Raw genomic sequence first — 20007 nt, 5'->3', positions numbered from 1 at the left:
TTAATTGTGTTGATTGTGTTAATATAATTTGTGTTCTGTATTTGAAAAAAAAAGTTAATTTAATTGCTCAAAATCTTAATATTATTATTATTATAAATATTTTCCAATCAAAGATCAACTAAAACTTACTTTTCTTGCTTAATATTTATTGATTGTGTTATGATCATTTAAATTCAACAATTAAACATGATGATGATTGTTTTCCCTTGCGAAATCAAATTAAATATAATCAGGCAACTTAATTGTCGTATAACAATTGATAAATTGAATTGTAAAATGGTTATAAATTAATCACAAACCCGAACAATAACAATTATCATAAATTTTTAGTTGTTGTTTTTTCACTATTATTTAATAGTGAACAGTTTCAGGTTAATCATGATGATTGTTAGTTGATTGTTTTCCATGCCTATCATATGATTAATATTGTATTTAGATACAGACTCTTGAGATCACTCAGAGTATTATGGATAATGATGATAATGATGATGAAACAAAAGTTATCCTTTTTTCGTGTTGATAACCTATTAACTAAACCCGAATTGAAAGTTATCATATATATATAATATTCATTTTATTATTATTATTATATTATTATTATTTAATGTACTCTTTGGTTGGCATAGTTACCTGTGTAATTTGTATCCAAGGTGATGATGATGATGAAAAGTAAGGGATGATGATGATGATGATGATAGATGATGATAAACATACAGAACGATAAGGAAGAGACATTTTTTGTCTCTTTGGCAACGTAAACTTAAAATACAATAAAAAATATCATCATAATACAATAATGATGATGTTGATGACGATTATTGTATTAATAATAATAATAATAATAATGGTGTTATTTGAATATCTCTCATTTTTTTTTCACTACCTGGAAATTTGTAATAAAATCTATTGTTGTTTTTGTTGATGTTCAGGTAAAACCGTTACATAAGTCGATAAGTCTGATTGAATGGTCATTTTCGGATAAAAGTGGCCTCATTAGCTTTTAAAAGTGGGTCAAAAAGTTAGAATTCAACTTGATGGTCAAGTGAAGGTCGTTTTGTAGAGATGAACATTTAACTTGATCTGAGTTTAAATTGAATAGCTAACGATTGTGCTTGTTTAATTAACCAAATTTTGATTCATTAATTGAGTTGATGGTTTTGTAGGTTATGATGAGAAAGATTCATTGTGCTTGATGGTTAACATGATGATGGAGAAATAAAAATTTCCCTTGAGATGCTTTTGATGATGAAGATGATGAAGATGATCCTTCAACTTTTTCCTCGACAAGATTTTGCCTTTTTTTTTTGCTTAATCACTTGTCCATTGATTATGACAATGAAAAAAAAGGATGAAGCTGATTTATATGTGTACAGAAGATGCTGATTCTTGATACTTGCTGATGAGGATGAAATGAGATGATAAAAAAGATGAGGTGATGAAGATTTTTTCTTTGAAAAAAACTCATCGGTATTTTTTTTGTCAATGTAACAGTTATTGAATTTTAATCTCTTCTTTAAATCCTTGAAATACTCATGATAAACTTAACCCTCTCCAAACACGTCATGGTAATTGCTGTGATTTACATAAGTAATTTTCTGATATTAATAGAAATATAAAAAAATCTTGATTTCTGTCAATCGAGTTCACATCATAAACAGAAAATGATGAAGATGCTGAAACCTTGGAAAAAGATGGCGATCTCATTATATTTACATCGTTTTATCGGATTCACCATGAAACTTTCAGGGAAACTTTTAGTCCAATAAAGTTAATAATTAGTCGAGATTAATTGCTAAGCCAAATTCTGATTATTTTCTTTATCCGGAAATTATGAATATTGATAAGTTTTCTCATTCATTTTCGATTGTGATAACTTTGATTTCTCTCTGTAATTATAAAGATTGATGATCATCGGAAGTATTAATATAAAATCTTGAACATTTCAAACGAATTTCAAAATCAACGAAATTATTGAATTGTAACGATGATTGTTCATGATCAGAATTATTAATATCCAAGTAAAAAACTTTGATTGGGAAATTTTTTTATCAAACCAATCAAATTAATTGAATATAATAATATTAATTATGATCACTTTTCATTATGAAATGAGGGATCATCATTATCATCATTATGATTAGTGTTATTGTTTGAAATGAATGTGAAAAAAAATCAAGAAATTAATTTATTGAGGTAATTATTATTATCGTAGTAATTAATAATCAATCAAATGTTATAACAATCAGATAGATATAAAAAATAGCAATAATAACAATAATACTTATTACAAATCATCATCATCTTGGAAACAATTAACTTTTGTCTCTGTATATCAATTATTACCATGTAATCAGTTGATTGTAATCATCTTATCAGATAATGATGATGATAACAATTGTCAATGAGATGAAGATGATGAAGTTTGGTTTAAACCTAAACATGATTGACAATTGCTTGATTTCTGAGTCTTTGATATTTCACCAAAATGAAAATGAAACATGTTAATATCACATATATGAATTGTGAACTCGAGACAATTAATATTTTATCAATTAATTGTAAAACTGGTATATTCTGAATGGAAGATTACTCAGAATAAGATGAATGTTGGAATGAAAAAACTCAGGAAAAGATTATCTCAGTCTCTATGTTAACTGTTACAATCTTTTACCGATGATTAAGATGAAATAACAAGATCTTCCTTCCGTATCTTCATCTTCATCTTCCTTTTCCTCTTTCTTTCCACAATCATCACACATAATAAAAAGAAATCCTATTAAAAATCTTATCCTTTTCCTCATCATCATCATCATGATTGTTGTTGTTGAAGATAATACAACCTAAGATAAGAGTAATGATGATAAGTCCAAGGTGAGGTTATAAGGTGAGAGATACAATGACAGTTAAGTCTATTGATATTATCATTTCTATGGATAAAAATACTTTAGTTGACTTTACTCTTTCTATTTTTCTTACTTTTCTTCTGTTAGGGAATTATATTATATCTGTATCAGCCTCATGTTATCATCATGGTTTTCACTGTTCATTTCAGACAGGTTATATTGAGCCTACTAGCCCATGAAATTGTCTTTAACCTCCCATGAGATTGACCTAGGCCACATAAAAATACACCAAGAGGTTATCAGGATATAATATTATGTTATACTGGAATAATATACCTCATCTAATAATAAAAATATCACTGTGATCACTGAATATTCAGATTACTTTTTTTTTCTTATCATTATCCTCACTATCATGGTTATTACTCTGTTTTTTCTTACTCCGAATTTGTTTCAAGTTACTGACCAATGGCCACTATTAGCTTTCTTATATTATACTTCCCTGTTCAAGAGAAAGCACCATAGATCAATCAGTGAGAAGGCAAAGATATTCAGGAGTATATCATGATCGTGATTACCTTTGTGACTCTCTCTCTCTCTCTCTCTCTTGCTCCTTTTCCTTGTTAATAATCTCTGAAGTTGATTGAGCAAATTAGAAATTAAATGAAATCAGCATGAGAAAAGGAGGATGTGGTTGAGTAAGAGAAGAGGATGGAAAACAGTCTGAATATAAACAAGATTCTTACATTTTCAATGAACTTCATGGTAACTTTAGTCTGAACTTCACCTTGATGTGAATTCATTCATCTTGAATAATTGTTAACATTTTACTTGTTCATAAAGTGAACTAACTTCCCTCATCCCAGTTTAACACTACTACTATTCAAATGGTCAGTTAAAAAATAACATTCATCTTCTGTCCATCAATCTTTTAACATATTGAAACTGATTTTGCTTTTATTCAATTTGTTTTCCTATTTATCATGATATCAACATTTTCTGTTGATTGTTATTAAATAATATCTAAATCATTTAAATCAATAGATTATTATTATAACAAATTTCAAGGAGGAATATAATAAGCTGTATCTAGATTGGATTTTGCTAATTGTATCAATTTATCACTAGTTAGGTTGTTACTTAGCAGTCTTATTGCCGATATCACAATTTATCATCAACTACAATTGATGAAAATCATTTAATTATCATAATTTGTATCTCAGGATTAACATTGTTACTTGATTATTGTGATTAATGATTTTAACTTTTTGGTTTCATCATTAATTCAACTAATCATTATCATTAGCATTTTCATCTTGATGATTTAGTATTAAATATAAATGATATCAACAATTTTGACTCACTTAATTTATTTACAAATAAACAATTAGAATGACTGACCAACTAATTGATTGCATCTTGACCCAATCAAGTTTACCTTAAGATGTTGACCCAGAGATTATCTGTCATCTGATATCGTCCGTATCCCTTGTCCACCCACTTCCTGAATATCCTCATCTTGTTACAAGTAATTTCATCGTCATCATATTGCGAAAACTTTATCATCTTCTAACAATATTGAGTCTTTTTCACTTTGATTATATTTTTGATCCTTGGTCACCTTCATTAATCTGTAATTAAGGCTTTAGACACAACAACCATTTACTGGACAATCTGTTAACAATTACTTTATTTTCTTGAAGGACTATTTAGTGATTAGTTAATTGCAGTTAACTTTTTGTTTTTCTCAATCAACTTAACTAACTTTTCGGCAACAACATTAAATATAACAGCAGCTTTCAATCATAATAACACCAAAGACCAGCATGCAACAAACAATGAAAATGAAATGGATCAAAGTACAGTTACTCTAATAATTATTTCTATATATTAAATTATCTTTATGGACAAAATTATGATGAGAGGGGAAAGATATGGAACAGAGTGAGAAAGAGAGAGAAAAAATTGTGAAGAAAAGTAAAAGTTTCCTTTGGTCAAATTGATATTAAAAGACCATAGACTCGACAAAGGTGATGGAGATAAAGATGAAGATGAAGATGTGGGAGGATGGAGAAGGTGAAAACTACTCTCTCTCTCTCTCTCTCACTCACTCACTCACTCTATTTCTTTTCTTTTCTTTCTACCCTCCTTTCTGACAGTTTAGTTGACACAGATCATTTATCATCTGTTTAGTTAATATACTAATCATATGTTGATTAAAGGGTTAGCAATGGATTGAAAAAGTTGAAGTTGATTTAGATTGAGATTCAAAGTTAATCTTTATTTGTTTGGGCTCAACTGAAATTAATCATTGATTGTTGATTACTATTGTTGTAATTGATTAAAATTTACAACATAAATTATATTTAAAGCTACTTTTTTTTAAACAGTAACTTATTGTGATCTATGGTAAAACTGATTTATCATATTTATCTTATGTTTGTTTATGTTTTCGCGAAATAATAATTTTTTTTTTTTGAAAAAACTTTATGTTTACCGTTATAATTAATTGTTTTTTATTTTCATTCCTTTAGGTAAGGAACTGATTACATCTATTAACGTTCCCGATATGAGTTGGGACCAATGTAAGTTTTATGTCTCATGTTATATTAGTATTTATTAGCTTTAATTACTAAACAATTAATTTAGATACTTAATGAGAAATGAGATTTTGCATAAATTAAGAAAATTTTTCTTGTGAATTTCATTTGAAAGCATTGATCTCAATTCAATCATGAACCATTTCCCATGAAATTGAAGTGATTTTGAGGAAACATAACTGAATCTGAATATAGTTGTGATTCCCATTCCTGAGCAACATTTTAAATTGATCATAATTCAATTGATTATTATTATGGTTTACACGTTATTATTTACGTAATTTTTTTTATTCCAAATTTAATTCAATTCACAATCTTAAGTATGAGATAATAATATTGATGATAAATGGATTTGCTTCAATGTACACAAAATGATGATATCTTTTGATTTAATCTGATTTCTTTAAATTTTAAATCAAATTAATAGTTAAATCAACTAACCATGAGATTCATGATAAAAAAAAAGATGTGAATCAAGATAAACATGTTAAATGTGTAAGTGAATTGAATGAATGATATTCAGTCTGTGTTGATCTGTCAAATTGTTATCTCTTCTCATTGTTGATTATCATTCAGAAATCATTTGTATCATTGATGATGATGATTAAGATGAAGAGACAGAATTAATAAAGTAGAAGATGAAAGATGAGGATAACTTGGTAACAGCAGCAATAGTGATAAACATGAGTAGAAAAAGCAGAGAGAGAGAGAGAGAGAGAGAGAGAGAGAGAGAGAATTAATTTGTTCGAATAAGAGAAAGAGGGTGGGGTGGGAGGACATTTCACCCATTGGCCAATGATGAAGATGATGAGGGAACCCGAAATTAATTTGATCATCTTTATCTTTCTCTCGTTCCTCTGTGAATTTCACCATTTAAAATGATATTATCTTCAATGTTGATTTTGTATCTTCCTCCGCATCCTTTAAGACAAATGAGTTGATCATCATCAGCATTTTTTTATCATTATCACGATCATCATAATCATCTGAGTCCTTTCAATGTATTCGAATATCAATCCTTCCCTGATTACTTTTTTTGCATCAATTATTGTCTTTGTTTAAGTGAGCGTACGGATGATGATGATGATGATGAGCAGAAGATGAAAAGATGATGAGGATGCTGGTTCAAGTGTTTTTATCTTTCCCCTTTCAAAGTCTTAATGGTTTGGAAAATGAATGAATTGATTTAATTCAAAAATATCTCATGATTCAACTGTTGAAGATTCATGATTATGATAGAAAAATGGAAATAGTTTGTTAATACAATTTACCGTTACTCAGATTAATAATATCGCTAATGAATCAAAACTTTTTTTTACTTCAATTTGATTGTTATGTTTTTTTCCCTTGCCAATGATTAATTTTTTAATTTCATTCATCTGATACTCACTTAATCATTGAAGACTTTTTTTTACATTGGTTATTCATTGATAATTTATTGTAACTGTAATAATATTATCTAGTTATTAATAAGCCATGGGGAAAGGGAGCAAGTCAAGTTGAAACTCCCACTGATTGTGAAATTAATTGTCGTTAACTGGAAACAATTTAAATGTCATTTTTTCTGTAAATGTTATTTATTCATATTTAATTGCTGAATTAGCGAGTGTCAGTTGAGTTAGTTAGTTGATTGTATACAATTTAAATGTTTCACTGTGATTAAAATTTATCATTTTCTGTATCTTTAAACTTTGATTCTTATCCTCATCTTAATGTGTCAATATTTACTTAATTGTTTATTTCAATGTTACTCTTTTAATTTGATCAGACAAATTTACAATGTTAATCAAACTGACCACGGTCCAGTTATCAAAAAATTAACTTTGAATTGGATTTACCAGTTGAATCCTTTTAATCTCAAGTCTAAACTAATCTTAAGCTTAATCATCATAAAGATTGGAAAGTAATTGATGAGACAAAAGATTAACTAATAATCACTGAATTAAATTCATTTTCATGAACAAGTTCACTTGAGAATAAAACTGATTACCATGTCAAAGAATCAAATTTCCTGATTGTTAACAATCATTTGATTCTTGATTTCGTTTAATTGATAAACATTGTTGAGTAACAACAAGATAATTCCTTTGATTGTTTGTAATCAAATCGCTTTCATCTCTCTCTCCTTCTCTCTCGTCCACCCATATTGTTTAATCCATTATCATCACTTGCTGACCAACACTTTGAACAATATACTTACTTTTGCTACTCTTTAGCTCATCTTCTTATTCCTCATCATCCTGATCATCTTTATTTCATCCTCATCTTCCAACTTAGTTATTGAATGTGTATTAAGGTTATAGGCTTGATTCCTTATTATCATCATGATGATTACTATTATTATTATAGGCAATGATGGACTGAAGGTTGTTACAAATTCATTTCAATGAAAAAAAAAATCTCGATCACTTATAGAATCAGAACTAGTAGATTATAATCTTAATCTTGATCGTCTATTTTTTCATTGTCATTCTTTCTTAATCCACCTTTATACCGAAACAATCATAACCCATTGAACATCCGATAAAGTTGAATTCGGAAAAAAAGTAACAGTAACAATCGTCATCATTTTGGTGATAAAATATGATGATGATGAGGATAATTTGATGATAGAGAAATCTTGACATATCAATCTAGCATCTTCTCCATCACCATGGAATCATCTCGGAAGAAGATAACTCTTTATTTCATTGAATCATCTCTCGAAATCCATCAAATTAAAATTAATTGCAACTATTTTTTTCTCTCTCTTTCTCTTCATATTCATGATACTTTACAGAATTTCGATAATTTTTGTTTCTCCAATATGAAACAACCGAATGAAATATGAAATGATATTCATTAGAAACGGAAGTTGAGACAAATATCATCGTCTTTACAACATTTCCTTTGGAAACATTTTTAACTGATTCTCATTTCCATGTGAATGAATTAACATGAATATAAAGTTAGTGAGAAAAAAATATATTCATGATGATAGAAAAAGAGCAAAAAAAATGTATCATCTTCATAGTTGATTTAGAATTGAAATTATGATGAATTTCAACAGAGATGACATTTGGAATCAGTTATCTGGATAAAAAAAATCAGTCAACATGGGATAAGGAATCAAATGATTATCATGGTTATTGTATGATTATTATTTTTTTATTATCATCATGTTAATGATAATGATTGGTGGGGATGGAGGACAAGGCGGAGGAGAAGGAGGCGGCGGTGGGTATGATGATGATGATGATGATGAATATTATCAAGTATGAGGCTGAATTAGGAGGCGGAGATGGAGGAAGGAAGGAGGAAAAGGGTGAAGGGTGATGATTGATTCATTGATTACGCTCGAGCACCTATCGATTGATTATTATCGATGAATGATTCTTGTGCTCATGATGATGATAATCATCATCATCTGAGATATGATTCTATTATCATTATGATAACTATCTTTGTTTTCCGATTATTATTATCAGGGAATTATTATTATTTTCCTCAATGAACTTATAACTCCTTTCCCCTGTATTTTTATGGATTAATTTGACATGAAAAAGTTATGACTTATCATTGATAATGATGATTATCATCATTACAATTACATCATCAGTTTGAAATTATTTTTCAATTCATTACATTTCAATTACGTTTTTACTATTATTTTAGTTTCTTTCAATTTTTTAAATTTCCATCATGATAATTACTCATTGATTTGAGGGGATTTTCTTGATTCTTATCATGGATTCAGTGTAATAAGTAATAAGTAATAATAATGATAAGTTTCACTCCTTGAATAAACAATTTGAATGTTTAATTCAATTCCTGTTCAAGGTAAAAGTGGATAATGAAAGTTGTTGTTGTTGTTTCTGGCACATTGAAGGTGTTAAGATGATGTAAGATGATGACCATGAGTAAAATGATGATGATGAAAAGATGAAGATGATGATAAGACCACTTTTTGAAACCTTTTTATCTTCATCGGTGTTCATATGGTTTCTTTCACACAGGCTTCAATCAGCAACCTAATCAGAACCTTTTGTATTATGTGATAAACTTTTTCCACTCCCACTCCCAATTCTCACTCACTTTTTTCTTCTCATTCACCTTGATATATACGGTGAATTGCTGTTTCCTCCCTCACAAGGACTTTCAGGTTCATCAGAGGTCTCGAAATCACCTCGGTACAAAAGTATTTAAAAGCTTTTTCTGTCAATCTGAAAAGTTCTGAGATGCAAAATCGAACTGAACTGAAAAAAACAGAATCTAATCACTTTGTACTCGATTTTAGTCTGGATATTGGTTACCATTCAATTAATTGCTTCCATTTTCCATAGTCAGTCAGCTTAGTAGCTTGGATAATCATGATAATTGATAAAATATCATCATCACTCAATTGCAATTTAAGATGAGGATGAAGATGGCGATGCTCTGGAGAAAAGGCTTTTAGAATATTTTTTGTTCCATGTTCAGGTTAAAAGGTTGAATCTTAACATGAATTGTGAACAAAATTATGGGTAAATATTTTCACTCAACAGAAACACTTTTGTTCATTTTCTCATGATGATGGAAGATGAGAAATTGTGAGTTGTAGGTGGAAATTGTGATTATTATTCTACAGAATATTCTTTCTCTCTTTCTATTTTATCCTCATCTTCATGGATAAGTTGAAATTCAATCTTTAACTCTGATTTATTTCACACACAATATAATAGGAAATTCATACGATTCTGATCTTGTTAACATGATTTATGCTCATTTTTCAAACCGATAAAATTCAAAAACAATTATTCAACCAACAGTTGATTTTATTTAACAGTTTTCGCATCTCTAGTAACCTGAAGATGCAATGATCGGATCTGAGAAAAATATGATATTAGTTTATGATGAAAGTGATACTAAACACTTTGGTGATGATGACGCGATTGAAAGGAAATCAGCAGATGATGATGGCGACAAGGATGAGGATGGAGATGATGGAGAGACAAGTTTCAAGCTGTGAAACATCAGCAAAAAAAATAAGACATCAACTCCCTTTCCTTGGTGAATGACAGGGGATGATGATGGTGACAACGATGATGATAATGATGAGAGAAGTGAAGATGAACAGGAAATGATGAAGATGATTAAGTTGCTGAAAGAGTAAGAGAGTTGTAAATGAGTTAGTAAAAAAGTGATGAAGATGAAGATGATGAAGATACAATAAAATGTTACAAGATACATTTACATTGTATCTTAACTTGAAATCATTTGTAATCATCATCAGATTTGATGGAAACTGATTAACATCACTTAAACAATAAATATCTCATTTCCCTCAGTGATAACCTTAACTTAATCATCATCTTTGAGCAACAAAAATTAAGTCCAACTAATTCAATTTTACTAATCATTAATAACAATCAAGATAATCATCATGAAAATAAGTCATTATTATAACTCAACATTCATTTGTCTTACCTTAGCTTTATGAATCTGGTTGAATTAATAATCTAATATCATTAATCTTTGATAATAAACAATTTATGTGACCAACAATTAACCAACTAACTTGGTTATTTAACTTAATCCTGAGTGTGTGTCTTTGATTGTGTATTTATATTTGTCTTACCTTAACAACTCACACACAATCAATAACAATTTAATCATTGAATCTAATTGTTTTTCTTATCATGGATTAACTTGTAACATTATTGTTACACTTGATTTAATTTAATTGTAACTTAAATTGTAATATCTTCATCAGGAATAATTTAATCACTTTTTATTGCTTACCTTTGGAAAATATTAATCATTTCAATCATTTCAATATTAACTTTACCATTTTAAAACTGCTTGAAACAGCAATATAGTAAATGATTTGATAACAATCAACGACAATTAAAGTTAATCATTATCATCAAAATAAACAGGGAATCAAGATATTCATTGTTAAATTGAATTTCGGATCATCTATACTATGGGAAAATTATCATTCCAAGTGGAAAATTGAATTGCAACTGAATTAATGAAATTGTAATCATAATTTTCAATTAGGTAAACAATTTAAATCCATCATTAAATCAGTAGCAATAGAAAAAGCAAAATGACAACAAAAAGAATCCACAATTAACCATTAACTGTTGATTATCTTGATAATGATAATGATTACAAAATTAACTAGATGATTATTGATACATGTAAATATTATCTTGATTAACAAGGTATTTAAATGTGAATCAATTATAATCATTTAATCAATAGCAAACTGTTTAGTTAAATATTGATATTAATTGGTGAGTTTGAAAATAGTTTGTCTCAAAGTCTCAATTGATTGTTACAATGGTTGGTATTGATTAAGGAGCAACAAATTAACAGTTAAAATCATGGTAACACCATTTAGTTAATCATAATAATGATAATCACTAATCATAATCATCAGACAAATAACAATCAGGTATAAATATTGCAATAATAATAATACATTGTATTACTTTTCCTTAGGTGTTAACTGTTATTGTTTTTTTTTGTCTCCATGTTGATGTTACTTTTTCATTTGCTTTGCCAGTCAATGAATTGATTGATTTTTTTTTATAAATAAATTGTTCTGGTTCAATATATTGATTACAATTGATTAAATTTTGGATCAATTGTTATCACTATTAACTCATATCTTATATATTGAGATTCAATTGTGATTTTGTGACTCTCATATATAAATAATATAACAATAATCAGGAGAAACCAATCTGAAAATTGGGTCAACAATCAACAACTGACAATCAAGTATTTCAGGTAAATTAAATTGTTAATTGTGTAAAAAATTTGTTCATATTTCATTATTTCATCATAAATACTTGATTAGATTTTTAATTTCGTTTTTCTAATTAAAATCTTTGTCATTATTAAAAATTCATTTCCAATCCTCGTTCTGATTTGTTGGCAATTTTGTTAATTGTTGATTGTAATCAAATAATCAAATGATTAAGTAAAATCAATGGTAAACTTTTACCTTTCATCATCTTGTTTTAATGATTAACTATCATTTACTCAATTAATCTGTTTCATTTCATGACACAGTTAATTAATAAGTTGAATCTTGTGATTTGATTGATCATCAACAATAATTAAGATGACAATTACAAAGTAATTATCAACAATAATAATCATTAAAAGTTTTGATGAAAACAAAATGAAAATTTCAATCAAATGTTAACCAGAAACAATAATTACTATTTTCATAGGACAATTAACTATTAAAATGATATGAAAACATCGCCATCTTATTATTAAAGCTCAATTTAACTTAATTGTGATCAACATATGAACATATGATTAGATTATAATTAAAGGTAAAACAAACTATAGATTTGATATAAGTCGCTCAGGAAGAATTGGAAATCACAATTAAGCAATCAGAAAGCCTATATGATTAAGGGTAAGAAAAGTTTATCATTAGTGGTTGATTGTTTTTAGATTGTTGCAGGAAATTGTTGATTAAAGTTAAATGATAACTGTATTAAAGTTCTGGGAAAAAAGGTCAAGATTAAATAACGAGATTGGATAATGTTATTAATGTGAGGGTAATGTTGTTGTCGGTGTTGGTGGTGATGGAGATGGGGAAATGTTTCAAACAATCAACAAGAAATATTTTTCTCTTGTTGTTTTGCTTGTTTATCCTTTTGTTGGGCTGATGGTTGTTGATTACTGTTGATAGTGATGATGATGGTTTATTATTATCTCGGGTGGTTTTTCATTCCTCCGTTGATTGTTTTCCTTTAAAATATCGTCATTGATAACCAATATCTTTCCCTTGGAATTCATGTTTTCTCATGTGTTAGTTAGAATTGATACTCTCTCTCTCTCTCTCTCTCTCTCTCTCTCTCTCTCTCTCTCTGACACATTTTCTTCATTCCATTTGAGCCATTAATCCTCATCTTTTCCTACTTCTTGTTATCATTATAAATATAAATGTGAGTGTTTATCAGTGAGTTTGGTTGCTTTTCAATTTCATGATATCCTTAATTTCATGAGATGATGATGATGATGATGAGGACACAGAATAGATGAAAGTGTTTATAGAAAAGAAGGGAAAAAAATAAATGAAGATGAAAATAAGAAGAAGGATGAAGATAAAGATAAAGAGGAAGATGGTGATGAAAATGAGAAAGGGAGATGAAGAAATTGTTGGTTTGAAGGCTCATTTAGATTGAGAATCTTGATTGATTTTAAAACTTGAAATGAAATGAAATCAGTAGAAAAAGAGATAATCGGTGTATGTACTTACCATTACACTTTTTCTTCTTCTTCTTCTTCTCATCTTCATCTTCTTGTGACTCGTTTTATTGGTTCGCTTTTTTTGCCTCCTTCTTTTTCCATCATGATTATTACTTTATCCTTTTACTTTCTCTATTATTCTTCCAATAGAGACTCAGACAATGTCGGTGGTTAGGTTTAGATCGAGCCACACGTACACAGTCAATTCGATGTCTCGAGACAAGGTCACTTGATGAGAATAAGGGACGAGGAGTGTTTACCGTTATGTGTGTGCCCCCTATTTTCCATTGACATTAATATTTGTTGCTTCTGTTGAAGAATGAAAGAGAACAAAATCTCGTTAATAGTGAACGATATTAACTGTGTGGTTAAGTTAAAGTGATGGAAATGAAAAGATTCTGATTGTTGATTGTGTGGGAGAAATGATGATGACAAAGATGCAAAAAGAAGATGAAGAGATGGGATAAAAAGTGAGTTTCATCATCTAGCAAGTGAGAGTATCTAAATTGTCTATTTATCACATTACGCATCGTTTTTTATACATAAAGAAATGAACACTGGGAGAGAGAGAGAGAGAGAGAGGCAAAGGCTTGTTATAAACACTCCTCAGGGGGAACATGAAGATGATGGTGATGGTGATGAGGAGGGAGGATGACAAGTCATCTTTGAAAGTAGTGTAACACATAACTTATTAAGAGAACTGACTGTTTATAACTTTTATCTTCATCTTCTTTTATCATCCAACTTTTTAGTTCTTAAAAGTGTATCTTTTTCATATCGAGTATTTTAGTTGTTTTTCAACAGTGAAGATAATGATGATGTTGATGAGGTAGAAGAGAGGAAAAAAACTGATCATGTCCTCGAGAATGATAATGATCATGGTGACGATGGTAAGATGAGGGTAAATCCAAGTCGATTAAGATAATCTTACATGATATTTAGGAGAAGCAATTGAGGGAGAATCATTTGGATTTCGAAAAACATTCATTCACTTTCACCTTTGTACAATACTTCGACTTCGTTACCAGTAGAAGTTTTTTCTCTCTTAATGTTTTGTTTGGGAGAAAATAGAAAAAAAAATTCTCTTCATCAGTAGTTATAATTTCAATTGAAATACAATTTCCACTGATTTAGCCAATTTAATTCGGAAAATGTTTCTTTTAAGAGGGAAACACATTCATTTAGCCAGTTTACTTTTTCTTTCTCGTTACTTTGTTTTTCTGTTGATGTTTTTCATCTTCCATTGTGTCTTCTCATTCCCTGTCATCAAAATCCTTTGCTCTCAAGTTGATGACAAGAAAAATATTCTATTCGAACTGGAGAAGGTGTTACATTATTATCGACATGAATATTCACACCATCATCTCGCTTTCTGTCGCCTTTAGATCTTAAGAATTGTCTATTTCGATTCCCATTATCGACTTGAGGATTTCATTCATTCCTATCTGATCAGTTTGGTATCAATTGATCTGCATGATGGTCTGTTGATAAAAACTCTGATCAGATTTCAAGTGATGAGCTTCAATATTTGACAAAGACATGAGATATGATGGCGATCAAGGTTGTTCAGCTTTTCGCCTGTGATTCCAGTAATTAACTCGAGTCTATGGAAACAATTGATTTGAGTTAATATTCTTGAAAGAAGTTTTTTATTTCAATGTTAACTTTTGTGGATGCATGAAGAATAGATGAAACCAATCGCTCTAAATGAATTTTAATGATGCTCATCAATTTAAGGTTCTAAATTGAAAAGATGAGGAAGAGAAAATTTTTGCTTTAGTAGACAGAAAATAACAGTTTCGACACATTTAAAGATGGAGGAGTTTCAAGAGAGAAGTAGATTACTTACCATTAGAGTTTAATTTAATTAGTGATCTCCTTTGATTGTGTTGCCAATCTTTTGATTATTCTTCGTGTCACCAAGAATAGTTGTCAACTTTTCACATTTTCCGATTTTTTTTTTTCATCTTATTTTCTTCATATCAAACGGAAGGAAGTTGTTACTTGGAAAATTACACCGATTAGGTGTATCTTCATATTCATAGTCATCATCTAAACATAGAGAAAGGATAATGTAGAGTAGATTTGATTAGATGATGAGATATGTATGATTAAAGATGAATTGGTCAAGGGTGTTTATCTATTCCGTTGAATTAAGGTCAACAATGAAGATAAATAGCGGAAATGATGGAAATAACGTCGTCATGGAAGAGAAGGGGAGAGTTCAGTTCGTCATTCGAATTGAGTTGATTGGTCAATATTCAAGTCTGACCTTTCTTTCTTTTCTTTCTTTTTTTTTGTTGTTGTTGTTTCTTCTTTATCATTATTCTTTCTTATCCATTGGTCAATCCTTCAATTTTCCATTAACTGTTTGTCCACCATGAGAATATACAAAACTAGAGGGTTGTTCTTGTTTCCAATGGTTACTTTTTGACTCGATAAGAAAATAGAGTGAACAAAGCAATCAACTAGTGATGAATCGACTCTTTGGCCTCGCAAATTTAACTTGGTAATCAGGATACGACATGAGAAGCAATGAAGATGAGAGAAGAAGATGACAAAAAAACAAAGATTCTATTAGAGTCTTACTAAGATACTTTTCATCGGAAGGATTTTATTGATAATGAAGACAATAAGTTTAGTTGATTAGTGAGAAAGCATTTTGATTTTGTTGGTGGAGAAAAAATCAGAGCTGTGAAATTAGTGGTTGAATCACAATATTGGTACATAAAGAGTAGATTAATCTAATATACTTACTATCAATCTCAATTGTGTTACTTGGGAACAATTAAAGTTTACAATGTTGACCGGATAAAATGGGAATCATCTAATCTTCCCATAACTATCATCATCAAAATGATTAAAACAATCACCATCATCACAATCATTAACTTAATTACCATTCAAGGAACAACAACCAAATGAATTTCAGTTGACAAACTATTTGCAGAACGATGATTATATATTGATATTCATCAATAAACCCGAACAATTAAGCATCAAAAATCTTTAATACTCCGTTAGAAAAGCGAAACAATTAACAGAATTTAAATAAAGGAGCAAAAAAGAAACACAAATTTTCAATTAATCAAAATGAGAAAAGAAAAACAAAATTACTGGTTGATTGCTATTCTTACATCAATTTCTGTCATTTTAATCCTTTCATTTCATCTGATTGATTAGTTGCATTTTAATCACATTCTGATTGAATCTGTATCAGAATTAATTGTTTACTAATTTACTTTGTTTATGTTTTACTCATTTAGTGAGAAAATCTCTTGAAGATTGTTGCAAGTATTTTGTGAATGGAAAATATATTCACTTAAATACTTATTATGTAATAAAGCATAATAATAGTATTTATAGTTAACAATTTTCTGTGTCTTGGCAATCATGATGTTGGTCATTCAATCATCATCATTATCATGGTGAATGTTGATGATGATGTAAAGCCAAAAGGGAAATTTGATTGTGTTTCCAGCCAAAGAATAATTGATGAACCTGTTATTTCCTTTTGATTACATTGTAATGTAAAAGTTACCAACACATTGTTACCACAAATATCCCTCTAGATACACATACTCACTCATTCACACAATATAAACGTATTCCAAGCAAACAATCAGTAGAATTCAAGCCAAGAAGAAAGAATGGAAAAACCAAAGGAGAGAAAAATAGATAGAGAAGGAGGAAAAAGAAGAAAAATAAGAAGAAGAAAACAATTTACCATTAGTCTTGGAAGATGAGAGAGAGAAGAAGGATGATCAAGAAGAAGAAGACGATTACTCTCTCATTCAATTTCATTCTTGTTTTTGGTGGTTTATTGTTTACAACCTTCTCTCTCTCTCTCAATCTGTGTACATTGCTGTTCATTATTAAAAGATCGCGGTACCTCATCATTCAATCTACACCTTCAATTAAATTTACATTGGATTTTCCTGTTGAAACAACATCGGGAGCTTTTCTCTTTCAATCTCCTTATTTTTTTTAGTACAACACCTCGGCTATGTAATAGTAATTATTATATTCCTTTGAGTGTGGATTTGCCTGTTGTTCAAATCTGGAACTTGGAAACTCAGACAATCATGAATGTTGAATGGAAATAGAGCCAAGAAATGTTATTAGTATTACAAAGGAAAGAGAGAATTTATATTTTAACTTTATTCTCGATCACCTTTACGAATACTCCTCCTTTTCTCTCTCACACACACACTAATAACTTGCATGTATCACCATAGTTACCTGGGATTCTCATTTTGACAAACAATCCTTGCCGACAGTAAACTTTTCCTTCCATGTATTTATTATATACTAAAAGTAAATACAACAAATACACTCGGTGGAAAAACAAACTGTATCGAGGAGACAAATTTGTATATTCAACTAAACATGGAGCAAATTGAAAGGATATGAAGAGGAAGAAAAAAAAGTTCGAAGTTGGGAAAAAAAGGTTGAGAAAAAAAGAGCTGTTAAAGTCTATGGTGGAAAACAGGAGAGGTGGAAAATGAAGAGGATCTATTTTGAGTTAACCTTTTCTCTCTCTCTCTCTTGTTCCATCAACCAACTACATGTATTATCCACCTTCAATGACTCTTCTTCATCACACTAGATTCTCTCTCTCTCCTCATGTATTTTTTTAATAGTTTACTTTTGAAGGAAGCAAGAAATAGCCATTAGTGTACAAAGAATTGAAAGAAATGGAAGCCAGAACTTGATTCTTGTTCATGTTCTGTTGCATTGTAACTAACAGGGAGTGGAAACATGCATCAACTCTTGTTATCATCGATGTTGTTGTTGATACTTAAAAACTGATAACCAATAGTTGTCAGAATGAAAATTATAAAGAAAGTGAAAGAGGAAAAGCTTAGTAGATGGAATCAGAATATTTCTTGTTTACACCTAAGCTTCAATTCTGTTACCATGAACTTCGTGTTTCTTTGTTTTCATGGGTTTCAAGTTTTATAAATTTTTTTGAGAAAAATACAAATACAAATAAAGGGAAGTAGTTACAGGGATGAGGATAAAGTGATGAAGGAAAAAACCACCAACATGATACATCATCATATGGAATGAATTAACTCATGGAAAATGAGATAATGTTTTCAACTTGGCTTGGTGGTAATTTAATTAGCAGATAATCAGCAACTATTAATGAAAATGAGGTCACTAAACTTTGAATTGTTTGAAAAAGTTCATATTGATTATCATAGCAAATATTCAAGTTCATATGTTGATTCTGAGCAATTTAAATGAATAATTTACCTGAAACTTGACCTAAAATAATGAATGAACATTTACAATTAACTTAATTTGTGGATTGAAAGTTAAATATCTTCAAAATTAACACAATTTTCAAAGTTTGTTTTCAGAGTTTGTCACATGAAATTCAGGGTTAGGTTGACACAACTTGAAGCTCGTAATTGTGAATCAACCTAATGATGGATTTGAGCGTCTTGTTCAATGTAAACAGTGTGAAAATGTTGATCGTAATGATTAATATTATTGATTGTTCCCTCATCATTTTCCAATTAATTTTATCCTCAACTATACGGGACTCGGTTCTCCATCCTTCCAAGTCTAATTTTTTGTCTTCTTTTTTCATCCTCATCCTCATCATCTTGACCATCAATTTGAGAAAGTAAACAAAAAGATTGGACAAAGTTACAATTAAGAAAACATAAATGATCATTAGGATATCGCTTATAGTTAGTTGACCATCGAATCTCAACTATTGATTGTATCCAAAGAGGATAAGAACAATTAACAAGTTTACTAAACTAAATTAATTTTCAATTCTGCTAATTGTTGAGAAGTCAGCAGAAAAATCTCCTCTTTCTCCTATCCAATCATCATGCCAACAATTAGAATCAAATCTTCAGTTAATCATCATCATTATCGAGTTTAAATATCACATTAGATTGAAAATTTAATCGAATCAAGTGAAAAAAAAATGAACATTAAATTGTCAAAGATTAATTGTTTTCTTATCATCTATCGATTAAGATCAATTTAATCTATCTACTGATTTCTAACCACTAACAATTTGTATCATTCTCAGTTAACCAACTCTGTCAATTTCTGAACAATTTAACTCTCATGAGGAAATAGTGACAATGTTATTATCTTAATCCATTTACAACAATCAGTGACAATCAGTGACAATACAAGTTAACTGATTTGAAAGAAAAGTGAAAAAAAAGAAACGTAAAAATCAAAAGGTAATTCAATTCATATGTTTGATTGTCACAAATCTTATTGATTCATGTAAATCAATCTAATCAAACTGTTTCAATCTAATAACATGTATCATTATCCTTTTAATT

The 20007-nt window shown here is 29.3% G+C and overlaps 2 protein-coding genes and 1 long non-coding RNA gene across 3 annotated transcripts in view; 1 reads left to right on the top strand and 2 right to left on the bottom strand.

Moving 5' to 3' along the window:
* LOC128394580 (40S ribosomal protein S13) overlaps positions 1-5259 on the bottom strand; it is a 115983-nt gene extending 110724 nt beyond the window's left edge. Inside the window, exon 1 of the mRNA XM_053354917.1 lies at positions 5250-5259. The gene's annotated coding sequence lies outside the window, so the exon portion shown is untranslated. The remainder of the gene's footprint in view (positions 1-5249) is intronic.
* Positions 1-20007, top strand: part of LOC128394860 (bromodomain-containing protein DDB_G0270170-like) — a 41408-nt gene that overhangs the window by 13826 nt on the left and 7575 nt on the right. The window contains exon 7 of the mRNA XM_053355231.1: positions 5378-5428. Within this exon, the coding sequence (XP_053211206.1) occupies positions 5378-5428 (51 nt within the window). The remainder of the gene's footprint in view (positions 1-5377; positions 5429-20007) is intronic.
* Positions 13282-15797, bottom strand: LOC128394585 (uncharacterized). The gene is made up of 3 exons (XR_008326424.1): positions 15534-15797; positions 13695-15424; positions 13282-13427 (listed from the first exon to the last, which is right to left on the bottom strand). It is a non-coding gene; the product is annotated as an uncharacterized LOC128394585 (long non-coding RNA).

The sequence above is a fragment of the Panonychus citri genome, unplaced genomic scaffold (genome assembly GCF_014898815.1).
Source record: "Panonychus citri isolate SS breed McGregor unplaced genomic scaffold, ASM1489881v1 Contig00140, whole genome shotgun sequence".
In the NCBI taxonomy this organism is placed as follows: Eukaryota; Metazoa; Arthropoda; class Arachnida; order Trombidiformes; family Tetranychidae; genus Panonychus; species Panonychus citri.
This window is presented reverse-complemented; position numbering and strand designations above follow the sequence as displayed.